Source organism: Lissotriton helveticus, chromosome 1_2, assembly GCF_964261635.1.
Source record: "Lissotriton helveticus chromosome 1_2, aLisHel1.1, whole genome shotgun sequence".
In the NCBI taxonomy this organism is placed as follows: domain Eukaryota; kingdom Metazoa; phylum Chordata; class Amphibia; order Caudata; family Salamandridae; genus Lissotriton; species Lissotriton helveticus.
The window spans coordinates 112,894,571-112,907,717 of record NC_136058.1 but is presented as its reverse complement, the minus strand read 5'-3'; the positions used below and the strand labels follow the sequence as shown (position 1 = coordinate 112,907,717).

The following is a 13,147-nucleotide window of genomic DNA, read 5'->3' as shown; positions in this document are numbered from 1 at the left end:
TCTCGCCATGTCCAGACAGCCCTCCTTGCCAAGTCTAGTAGCCTGCCGCATTCTAATAATGCTTTCACAGCCCGCCCATTTCAACAACTCATTCATCCACCTCCTCACTGAAGGGCCTTCTCTAGACTTCCAGTGCCAGGTTATCTCCCTTTGCGCTAACATAAGTCCCAAATCAATAAACGTACTCGTAATTCTTGTTTTTTTAGTATGCGGGAACCATAGCAGGAGACATGCTGCCATATCAAAGTCCACCTCCCTATCTGTTACCGTATTCAAGAGCATCCCCACTTCCGGCCAATACGTCCCCAGTTTCGGACATCCCCACAACAGGTGATCCAAGTCAACCTCGGGCGCCAAGCATCGTGGGAACACTGCGTCAAGCACTTGAAAGTACCGCTTTATCCTCTCCGGAGTCAGGTACGCCCTGTGCAATATAAAGAAATGCACTTGCTGAAATCGCGCGTTCCTCGTGCCCTTCCACGTCCGCCTCAGGATCTGACTCCAGACTGTGTCTGGTATGGGCTTGACTATACTATCCTCCCACCTCGACTTCAAGGCCAGCATCGGTGCTAGTCCCTCATTCAACATTCTCATGTGGAGACACGTCACCGCTTTAACAGTGCCCGCGGCCATCACCACATATTGACACGCCAAGGTCACTTCCGGCTCAGTGAGCCCTACCCCCCAATGTTTTTGCAGCGCCGCCACCACTGCCGCGTGCAATAGAAAGGTGCCATCTGGCAGCCCAAACTGCTCTTGAAGCACTTGATAGGGAACCAACGCGCCATCAATGTACAGGTCCCCCACCATCTGTAGACCCAACTCCTCCCATTCCAAAAGCCTAGACCAGTCACCCCCATGCGGCAGCGCAGTTAACATCCCTAGAGGTATCTCCGGTGCATACGGCCGGACTTTCCTCGCTCTCCTTATACTCCTTTGCCAGCACAATCTGAGTGTCCTCTCCTCCATCGTAAGCTCCCTCGTATCCAGTTTCTGTTGCATAACTATATAAGAAAGGATGTACTGTGGAATACCAGAACCACGGTCATTCACAGGACCCCTGAATGCTCGAGCCACATTCTGTGTTAGGATCTGCAGTTGCGCCGCCAAGTAATATAGTTCAAAATCGGGGACTGCCATTCCCCCCTCAATCTTAGGCCTAATCAGAGTCTCCAACGCCACCCTCCGCCGGCCCTGGCCCCAAAGGAAACCCGCCATCAGCGTCTTCAGTTCCTTAAAGATTCGCTGCGGAATCCACACCGGTAGTGTTTGAAAATAGTAAAGCAACCGTGGAAGCGCCACCATCTTCAACAGCGCTACTCGGCCCAGTACTGACAGAGGGAGTGAGGCCCAGAATGCCATGCTGCCCTTCAGTGCACGTATGCATCGCCCTACGTTCCCCTCCAGCAGGTCCGCCGCTTCGTGATAAATGCGCACCCCAAGGTAGGTGAAGCCAGAAGGCTCCCACACTACTTCCCTCGCTAACAGGGGGCAGGGCGTACCTGACCGCAGTGGAAATATACAGGTCTTAGTCCAGTTCACCTTAAGGCCTGATAACCGACCGAAGCCAACCAGCATATCCACTGCTCCCTCCAGCGACCGTTCAGCATCCGCCAAGTACAGAAGCAAATCATCAGCGTATAACGATATATAATGTGACTCCGGACCTTGCGCGATCCCTCCATACAATGCACCCGTCCTCGCCTGCGCCGCCAGCGGTTCCATCGCCAATGCGAACAGCAGGGGGGACAACGAGCAGCCCTGTCTCGTCCCTTTACAAACAGGGTAGGCTGAAGATATCAGCGGGCCCAGGCGCACCCGCGCCCGAGCCGAAGTGTAAAGTACCCTCGTCCAACTCCGGAAACCCCCCCCAACTCCGAACTTCAGCAGTACCTCATCTAAATATTGCCATTCAAGGCTATCAAAAGCTTTTTCGATATCAACTGCCAATACCACGGAATCAAGAGCCGAAGACCCGGCACTATCCAAAATTCGGATCAGCCTCCGAATATTCATGGAGGTATTCCTAGTCGGGATAAACCCCGCTTGGTCTCTATGCACCAGTGTAGTCATGTGCGGCAGTAGCCTGGTGGCTAGGATGCGACTCAAGATCTTATAGTCCACCGTCAGCATCGATAATGGCCTGTAAGACGTAACACTCAGTGCATCCCTGCCCGGCTTCAGCAGTGGCACCACTAGCGCCTCCCTCATGGACTCAGGCAGGCAACCCCGCTGCTTGGCCACCGAATATACCATCACTAGTTTTGGCGCTAGGGTGTCAACAAATTTGGCATAGAACTCTATCGGCAAGCCGTCCACCCCTGGGGTTTTATTCCGAGCCATCTGCTTAATAGCCACTCTCACCTCTGCTAGCGTTATGGGACCTCCCAGTTCTTTAGCATCCTCGCTGTCCAACGCTGGCAGTGGGAGCAAGGCCAAGTGGTCGCCTATCTCATCTCTCTCCGCCTCCAGGTGACATTCATACAATCCCGTATAGTATGACTGAAAACACGCCAGCACAGCTGATTGGGAGTAGACTATCTCCCCTCCCTCTGGTCTTATACTCATGATCGGGCACCCCCTAGGCTCCGGATCTGCAAGCCTGGCAAGGAGTGCACCCACTTTATCGCGCTCCTCGTGCACCTTAATGTTGTACAGCTTATAGTCATAGCACCGCAGCCGTTCAGTCTCAGTCGCCACCACCTCCTTAGCTTCCACCAATCTCTCCTGTAATTCCGGCCGTTCAGGCCTCTGTCGCTCCAAGCCTCGCAACTTCTCTTCCGCTTTCGCCAAATCATTCAGGACAGCCGTCCGCACAGTCGAGAATCTACCCATGCACACACCTCTTACCACCACTTTCATCGCATCCCACTCCACCGATCGTGACGTGGCAGAGCCCTCATTCTCCGCAAAGTAGCTATCAATGCCCTGCTGAACCATGTGACTGAACACCAGATCTTCCAGTGTCTCAGGCCTCAGCCTCCATGATGGGACCGCCGACCTAGCCCGTTGCCACTGCGCTGACACCAATAAAGGGTTATGATCCGATATGGTCCTAGCCAGGTACTCAGTATGGGTCACCATCATCGCCAACGCGCCACTACACAGCACTGCGTCCAACCGAACATACAGATCATGTATTGTAGAAAAATAGGAGTAGTCCCTCATCTCTGGATGCTGTTCCCTCCACACATCAAGCAGCCCCCATTTCACCTGCCAGTCCTTCCTATGAGCCGCCAACCTGCGCACTGGGGAGTCTACCAACGGCGGATGTGACCTATCCAGGTCCACGTCAGTGATCGAATTAAAGTCGCCCCCTAATAAGACCGGGCCAGCTAGAAAGTGAGCCAGCGAACTCGTTAAGCCGTCAAAAAAACGGGCCTGATCGGAATTGGGGGCATACACACTACACAGGACCACCTCTCTACCGTAAAGTCGGCCCTCTACCGCCACATATCTACCCTCAGGATCAACCCGCTGCGTCGTGACTTGGAACGGAGTCCCCGCTCTCACCCATATTAGAACCCCTCTGGCAAATGCTGAATAGGTTGTGCCAAACACTTGACCCCGCCACCTCCTTTGCAAAGCTCCGCATTCTTTCTTATTTAAATGAGTCTCTTGAAGCATTGCTATCTGCACTCCCCGCCGCACCAGGTATGCATGCACCTTATGGCGTTTCACCATTGTCTGAAGTCCGCGGACATTCCACGTAATACATTTCACATTAGGTAACGACCCCATAATAGACATTTCTGTACAGTATCACCATCAAACAGTAGTTCCCCGCATTGCAGCAGTTGCGCCCCCCTTCCCAAACTCCCAACACAACACCCCAAACCCCACTTCCCAGGACAGGACCTACTAACCCAGTTTCAGCCCCGTTCCAAACCATCAAAACCACACACTTACACTAATCTGTGGTCGCTACCACAGAAGGCCTTAAGGGCCACAAGAGGGTGATAAGGCTCCGAAGCAGGGTAGGTGGAGCTCCCACCCCGCGCCCTCAGTCCCACACTGCTTGCGCAGCCCCATACCTGGTAGCAAACCAAAAGTCTGGAGAGTCAGTCCCAGCAGGTACCTCCGGAGGTAATAGAGTCATCGAACCGTCACTCGTTAAACAATCCATCCGAGGTCTGTGGGGTAACCACTGGCCCCCCGGTACTCCCCGTTTCTGATTCATCGCTTCCAGTCTTCTCGCCTTCTCCCTCCGAGGCCGACCCTTCCGACGTTCTTTCCAGCTGCGATCCTGTAATGTTTGCCGTTGCCGCCACAGCTCCTTTCCTGTCCTCTGCCATCTGGGCATCTCGCATGGCCCGCTGGAGTTTGTTCCGTGAGCGGATGCGCTGCGATTTCCTGATCCGGATCGGTTTTGGTCTTTCCCTTCCGCCTTTATTCGGGCGGTCTGTTCCAGCGCGATATAGTTCCAGCCACGACCAAGCTTCGTCCGGAGTTTGAAAGAAGTGCGTCCTGCCATCGCGGATGATCCGTAGTTTGGCAGGGAAGAGTAAGGAATACTGAATCCCCTCCTCCCTCAGCTCTTTTTTAACTAATAGAAAGGATGCCCTGTGTTTCTGCACTTCCTGCGTGTAGTCCGGAAAGATCGTGACCTTGCTATTGTCCACTTGATAGGGACCCTGGGAACGTGCCCTCTGTATCAAAAGGTCGCGGTCCTTATAGTGCAGCAGTTTCACCACCATTGGTCGAGGTGGTCGGCCCTCCAGGGGCGGCTTAGCCGGGACCCTATGTGCTCTCTCCAGGGAGAAGAAAGGAGAAAGCCCCTCTGGTGCCACCACAGTCTTAAACCAGTCCTCCATGTACGCCACTGCATCGTCTTTCTCGATCTTTTCCGGAAGGCCCACCACCCTCACGTTGTTCCTCCTGTTGCGACTTTCCGCATCCTCCGCCCGTCGTTCCAGGGTCGCCAAACGACCCAGAATATCTGTCAGTTTGTGTTCCGCCGTCACCACAGCAGGTTTCAGGTCCAGGAGTATTTGTTCATGGTCCTTCACCTTATCCGAGAGCTTGGCATGGTCAGCCCTCAATAGGCCCAACCCCGTGGCAACCTGCGCAATATCATTGTGCAGCGTTTCCTTTGTCGTGGTAATCGCAGCCAGGATCGCGTCGAGACGTAAGTTCAGCCTCTGTTCCGGCGTGGTGTCATCCTGTGGGGCACGGGGACCGCCATTTTGAATCAAGGAAGATGTGTCAACTTGTCCTGGCGGTACATCCAGAACTCCGCCCGCAGCGGCCATCTTGCGTTCGGAGGATGCTCCCCCTAGGCCACCACCTATGGCCTCGCTATCCGCAGCCCCCCTTGCAGACACACCACCAGTCGCCCCTTCCCGGGGAAAATAACTGCTACATGTAACAGGGCCCCCCACACCTCGGCAAAGGTAGTTCTTGCGTCTTCCCAATGCCAGCCACGACCCCCGAACACACCTTCAGGCTCCGGCCGCTACCAGCAACACACAGTTTTATGCGACCACCAGGGTCCTGGGCCACCACTCCAATCCAGCCGCCCTGGTCAGCAACGTCCCCCCAGGCCAGGAGGTGGGTGCCCCCCTGGGCATCCCGCGCCGGCTGCCCGACCTGGACACTGCAGCAGGTCAGTAGTATAGCCTCAGTCCACGATCCACCGGTGCCCCACCTCCACAATCGCAGTAATCCCGGAGGGCGATCCCCGCTGTTCAGCTAGCTCCTGTGGTCCCTATTTGAATGCAGGGCTCCCCACTGTCCCAGGAGTACACGGGTGCTGCTTCGCCACCTGGGGGCCCAGGTCCCCAGCTGTTCGTGCCCCGACCCCTCCGCCACTGCGGCGTCAGTGTCCGCCGCCTGCCTCCCCCAGCTGTTCCTTTTGCGGTCGGGTCTGCCCGCCCGAGCAGCTCCCTCCAGACGTCCAGATCAGCGCTATATGTGCTCGCTCACCGCCCGCTGCAGGCGCCGCAGGCCCGGGTCCGTCCGTCCTATGCCAGCCTCCAGGGCAGCGAGGGGGAGGGGCGCGAGGGGTTCGCACTAGCCGCTTTCCGGGGGACAATGTCTTCAGTCCCTCGCTCAGGCCCGGAGGTGCCCTCAAGCGCTCCTCCGCTCCCTCCGCTCCACCCGGCAGTCCAAGACACTAGCTACGAGCGCCCTCAGTCTTCCGTTCGCTCAGGACCCTTACGCCGCCATCTTGCCATTGTCCAGGGCCGGTCTCCTCCGTGTCCCGTTTCTCCGTCCTCGCTCGGCCCCCGAGGCCCCGCCAGCGACCAGACTCCTCGCACCGGTCAATATTCACCTCCGGCGGCAAATTTATGCTTCCAATGGTCCCGCAGGCGGCCACAACAGGATAACTTACGGGACTCGGCGCGGAGCTACACGCTCACACGGCCATCCCGGTCGGCGCCAAACCACGCCCCCCTCATCCAAAAATACCCATATGGAATGTATTTAAATATGTGTTACCTTTGGCAGATGGAATCCTCTTAGAGTTGTATCTCTGTTAGATTGTCTGAGGACACCAAGAGGTAATATATTACCGATACGTTGCACTTCATGAATAACCGCGTTTGTGTATGGCATGTTCTTTCTATATTCCGTCAATGGTTGTCTACTGTGTCCAATCACCTGATGAATCTCTGCTTGGACTTTCTCTGTAAAATAACAAATATTCTACTTTTAATAATTCCTTTTTACAAAAATTTACTTACAATACATTTAAACAAACAGTACCTCCTATTTACAAATGCATACATAAAAAGCTTAGAGTAAAATAGACAGAGAGAATCACATTTACTGAATTTTAGGCATGTGGAGATTAGGACGATGGTGCTGTCAAAACTTTTGAAAAAATGGATAAACAAAACAAAAAAATTAAATCAGTACGCAAAATGACAGAAATAAAGGACTATCTGGTGAAGGAAATCACTATTAGCTGTAAGTATTAGTTAATGACCTGTTGTTTCAGGATAGGAATGAATCGTAAAGAGACCAAATATGCATATTGTTTTGAATTCTAACAACACTAAGCGATGAGAGTCACCTACTAAATACACTGTGAGAAGTCACCAAATAAATCTATTGCCAATATCAATGACAATTAATCAGACACTCAACTTGGAATGGCCCAACGCAAAAGCCATCCAAAATTGTAAATCATATACAAAACCCAAGGAGTATCTTATTTCATTTATAGTATTTCAATAGTCTCATATAGAGAAAATCAGTCCAACAACAAAAACTCTTCAATGCAGGTTTGCTTCTTCTTTTCTTTTTTTATTTTCACGCTTCAAATAGTCTCTTTAACGATTTTTCAATAACTATCCCAAAAGTTCAAATGATGATCAAATACAGCCAACAGTTCAAATGATGATCAGATACAGCCTACGCGTTTCGTCCCACATGGGACATCATCAGGGCTGTAAAAAGTAAAGAACAAAAGCATAATCACTAACCATTCATTCATGATAAAAACATCGTGAAATAACAAGTCTCACACTGCCTAAAGCAATTCCTGCCTATATAACATTTTAACGACTAATCTCGTCCTATGGAGAACCAAAACCGAACATCTCATGTTCAAAGGGACCATGTTGTTTATTAAGAAATCCTCTTGAAGCTAAACATTTATTATATAATATCACTTAAAATTAGGGTTGGGTCAACTGAATTCACACGAATCCTCTCACCTTGATATAACAAATATCAGTCTTCTTGGTTCAGCCAGTCTTAACAATACTGCTTCTTAAATTATACCGTCTCGTATTGGATGAATCTAGATATCAGAAGGAAATATATAAAATGCTCCAATCACTATCTCCCATGTACATTTGCTTGGACTGCATGTCTGAATGCCATTACCCTCATCCTGCAAGTAGTCAAATTTCTAATGCTCGCTTACCTAGTTCACAATTTAATTGAACTAAGATCTGTTCCTCAAAGCAGTTAGACAAACTCCATTATTGTGATAATGTTCACTTTATAAATCATTAAATCTGAAACAGAGAAAAAAATGTAATATAATATAAGATAAAAATAAGGGGATGCCCTTAGTGTCTCAAAATATTTGTATAACAGACCATTAATTGCTATCATGTTCCTATTGTAGATGCCCAAGAGCTCCAATAAGTACTAACATTTATTTGTTCAAGGAGAGGAATACGAAGTTCTTGCTATCTATTACTCACGTAAGCAAGAGAATATCCTATACACACTCATCTACTAATTTTAATTTATTAAGTCTGATTTTTATTACATTTGGATTCTAAATTTCTACCTCAGTAATCTTATCAAGGTTATCAACTAGGTCAGCTTGCCACTTCCATAGTTTTGTAAAATAACTCCAATATTCCTAAAGAGCCCAAGAAAAAACAAAAAGTAAAACCAGAGACAATAAAAATGTGTTTGTCCCCTTAAAAACCTCCAAACTATGTCCATACGTCTATTGCAAAAGCTCAAGTATAACTACGCTTACCTCCGTCTAGAATTTATAATCCGTTTCTATCGAAACATCCTCCTTCGGCGGCCCGCTTGATAATCTGCCGGCAAATCTCGTTTCATTAGTACCTCTATTTGAATGTATCATTCCCCAATCACAGTTAAGAAATTTTCGCGCCAAATCTGCCCTTCGGGTTTTAATCCATGTTCCCTGTTTAGTCCGCTATACACTCGTAATCCGGAAATGCTAAATTATATCCGGTCCTTGTTTGAACCAATAGTAATAGGCATATATAAACCGGAAATATTGAAAATATATCCGGTTGCCTGTATAATCACAAGTTCAATCCGGGTTCCCTATTTAGTCCGCAGACTCTCTTAAAGGCAAATGCTGAAGTATATTTGGACCTGCAACCAACCCGAGACTAATGGGCCCAACCTTTAATAATAAAATGAGTACTCGTTTGGTTATTTGTCGGAACGGATATTTAAAGTACTACCAAGCCTTATGGTTAGTGCACAACACGAGGTTTATATAGCCTCTTTTTTGTATAAATTTGCAGAATATCTGATACGTTTTAAAAGCTCACCGGATTATTAAAGGTTGGGCCCATTAGTCTTGGGTTGGTTGCAGGTCCAAATATACTTCAGCATTTGCCTTTAAGAGAGTCTGCGGACTAAATAGGGAACCCGGAATGAACTTGTGATTATACAGGCAACCAGATATATTTTCAATATTTCCGGTTTATATATGCCTATTACTATTGGTTCAAACAAGGACCGGATATAATTTAGCATTTCCGGATTACGAGTGTATAGCGGACTGAACAGGGAACATGGATTAAAACCCGAAGGGCAGATTTGGCACAAAAATTTCTTAACTGTGATTGGGGAATGATACATTCAAATAGAGGTACTAATGAAACGAGATTTGCCGACAGATTATCAAGCGGGCCGCCGAAGGAGGATGTTTCGATAGGAACGGATTATAAATTCTAGACGTAGGTAAGCGTAGTTATACTTGAACTTTTGCAATAGACGTATGGACATAGTTTGGAGGTTTTTAAGGGGACAAACACATTTTTAATGTCTCTGGTTTTACTTTTAGTTTTTTCTTGGGCTCTTTAGGAATATTGGAGTCATTTTACAAAACTAAGGAAGTGGCAAGCTGACCTAGTTGATAACCTTGATAAGATTACTGAGGTAGGAATTTAGAATCCAAATGTAATAAAAATCAGACTTAATGAATTAAAATTAGTAGAGGAGTGTGTATAGGATATTCTCTTGCTTACGTGAGTAATAGATAGCAAGAACTTCGTATTCCTCTCCTTGAACAAATAAATGTTAGTACTTATTGGAGCTCTTGGGCATCTACAATAGGAACATGATAGCAATGAATGGTCTGTTATACAAATATTTTGAGACACTAAGGACATCCCCTTATTTTTATCTTATATTATATTACATTTTTTTCTCTGTTTCAGATTTAATGATTTATAAAGTGAACATTATCACAATAATGGAGTTTGTCTAACTGCTTTGAGGAACAGATCTTAGTTCAATTAAATTGTGAACTAGGTAAGCGAGCATTAGAAATTTGACTACTTGCAGGATAAGGGTAATGGCATTAAGACATGCAGTCCAAGCAAATGTACATGGGAGATAGTGATTGGAGCATTTTATATATTTCCTTCTGATATCTAGATTCATCCAATACGAGACGGTATAATTTAAGAAGCAGTATTGTTAAGACTGGCTGAACCAAGAAGACTGATATTTGTTATATCAAGGTGAGAGGATTCGTGTGAATTCAGTTGACCCAACCCTACTTTTAAGTGATATTATATAATAAATGTTTAGCTTCAAGAGGATTTCTTAATAAACAACATGGTCCCATTGAACATGAGATGTTCGGTTTTGGTTCTCGATAGGACGAGATTAGTCGTTAAAATGTTATATAGGCAGGAATTGCTTTAGATTGTTAAATAGGCAGTGTGAGACTAGTTATTTCACGATGTTTTTATCATGAATGAATGGTTAGTGATTATCCTTTTATTCTTTACTTTTTACAGCCCTGATGATGTCCCATGTGGGACGAAACGCGTAGGCTGTATCTGATCATCATTTGAACTGTTGGCTGTATTTGATCATCATTTGAACTTTTGGGATAGCTATTGAAAAATCGTTGAAGAGACTATTTGAAGCGTGCAAATAAAAAAAGAAAAGAAGAAGCAAACCTGCATTGAAGAGTTTTTGTTGTTGGACTGATTTTCTCTATATGAGACTATTGAAATACTATAAATGAAATAAGATACTCCTTGGGTTTTGCATATTGTTTTGCATTACAAACTTTGGGCAGTGTGACACACAACAAGTCAACAACACTATTTGTAAGTTTTTGCATGGCTTTATTACATCACTAGCCTTTAGAAGCTGAGTGACTGGAACACCTGCACTGTATATCAATCCCTAAAGTAACTACGCTTTTACCATGGAAGTATTTAACAATCAGTTAACAAATTGTGAATTGCAATCGCTATGAACAAAACATTTGCAAATTAAAATTGAAAAGGGTCATAAAACAGAAGTCTAGCAGGTACTAATTACCATGTCCTCTGCCATGGTACCTTCACCCTGGAAGCTTGCCATTGTTTCGGCCATCTTTAAAAAGCCCACAGAAGAGCCTCATAGTCCCAGTGACCGACCCCCCCCCCCAATTTCTCCTCAACCAGTTCCTATTAAATGCTGGAAAAAGGCTACTTTTGTCATTGCATCTGTCTTGGCTTCCAATTCCATACCTTCCTTAGTGGCTGCAGCTCAGCTCTTATTCTTCTTTATCTCCTTTTGCTTTTCATTTCAACCCACCCATAATATCTTGCAGATTCGGCTATCCGCATTTGACATTTTAAGACAGACCTTGAGATCAGTGGGGTCAGTGCTTAATTTGAGCATGTGCTTTCAGGTGCTCAGCACCTGCAATTTTTTCACAGGGCCGGGGCTACAATTTCTGAACCTGCAGGTGGTTGTCTCAATATTAATTGTTCAATTGAAAATAAAAAGAATAACATACATTGCATGGTGACTGGCAGGTAAATGTTCATAGGCAGGCCGGATGTACCTGTCCAGGCATGATTGTGTATCACCATGTTAGTGATGATGTCATCACGCTGATCACAAATTCAAGACGTCATCGACAAACTATTGCTTGCATTCTATTCCCCTAGGCTGCTGCACCCTGCCACTGCCTGAGCCTTAACCTCCCATTGGATAATTGTAGCTGGGGGCTGGCTCATGACGGAGTTGAGGCAAGGAAGCTGCAAGAGCGCATTTGGAACTTGTGAGTGAGGGCTCTTGAGGAAGAATAAATGAAAGTAAGTGTGGACTTTCCACTTGTTGCGTAGCCAAAGTATCATATCGGCAGCCCTGCATTGCTGCTATCCTCAATGTGCTCGATACGGCTGTGGCCCGACACTACTTTTGTGTGCCATGGCATCACCAGTAGAATCTGTGTGCTGCACCCCAGCATGGTATATGCTGAGCGTGAGTGAGTCCAGTAGGCACCACAGCCATGTTTATCAGCATTTACAGAATTACTGCTGGGGACAATGCCTGTGCTGTAGCAGGCAGGATCACAGCAAGCTGAGCAGTGGATGCCGATGCCGTCGTCATCCCTGGACCTCCTAATTACAGGCAGCACTGGCAGTGACATGACCTGCTGTGCACAAGCTGCCGCCTGTTCTGCAATAAACCCAGCCATACCACACTGATTAATATATGCAAAAAAGCATTTTCATTTGGTGTACATTTTGTTTTTGCACTCGGTGTAGGTAAGAAAGTAAAACACGTCATCTTCTGCTTCTGCAGGAATGACAACAAGAAAACGCAGAGTTTAAAATAGCAGGGACATGTACAGGCTGACGACAGGGGTCACAGGCAGCAGCAGCGTTAGAGATGAGAGACAGCAAGAGTACAGAGGAGAAGAAACAAGAGAGGAGAGAGATAAAACAGAGCAAAGTAGAAGAAAAGGAGGAGAGCAAATCAGATACAAGGAGAAAGCAGCCATGATGTGAAGAAGAGAGCATTAAGAAGATAGAAGATAGAATTAAAGAATGTGGAGGACAGGACAGAGGAAAAAAAGCAGACAAATGATCAAATGGAGACACAGCTAATCACTGCTAGAGAGTGATAGTAAAGAGCCAAGATCGAGGGGAGAGAGCAGAGCATGGATAAAAGTGAAGAGAAAAAAGGGCAGGGTTAAAATGAATAGAGGGCAAATCAGAAATACAGGGTGTGACAAAGGTGATAGAAAACAATTAGAGCGGTGAGAGGATAAGCTCTTAGAGCAAAGACTTAGGGGACGGACAACAGATCAAGGTTAGAAGATAGAGACTGAGGCAGTGAGAGTGTTGAAAGTGGGGCTCACAGGAGGAAGACGTGAGTGGTTGCCTCCTTGGCAAAATTTTCAGCACCTGCACTTCTTTTTTTATAAATTAAGCACAGAGTGGGGTCTTATTTACAGGACATATCCCAAGCAATTAAGATTTCATCCTGCATCCAGACATGTAAGGCAGGATGACCCACAAGGCTCTTATCTAAGCCCAAGTTTGTTTACAATGTATGATGCTGGACTACTTGATCAGTTCATATGGTTTCACCTTTATGATGCACTGCTCATCATCTGCTTGAACGGTCTGCTTAGCTGTATCAAAGAGAAGTTTAAAAAATGCCTTTACGA

At 46.9% G+C, this 13,147-nt stretch overlaps 1 protein-coding gene across 1 annotated transcript in view; it reads right to left on the bottom strand.

Moving 5' to 3' along the window:
* The window catches only part of LOC144798738 (cytochrome P450 2J2-like), a 488,232-nt gene that overhangs the window by 143,752 nt on the left and 331,333 nt on the right, over positions 1-13,147 (bottom strand). Inside the window, exon 7 of the mRNA XM_078669759.1 lies at positions 6,442-6,629. Coding sequence (XP_078525885.1) covers positions 6,442-6,629 — 188 coding nt within the window. The remainder of the gene's footprint in view (positions 1-6,441; positions 6,630-13,147) is intronic.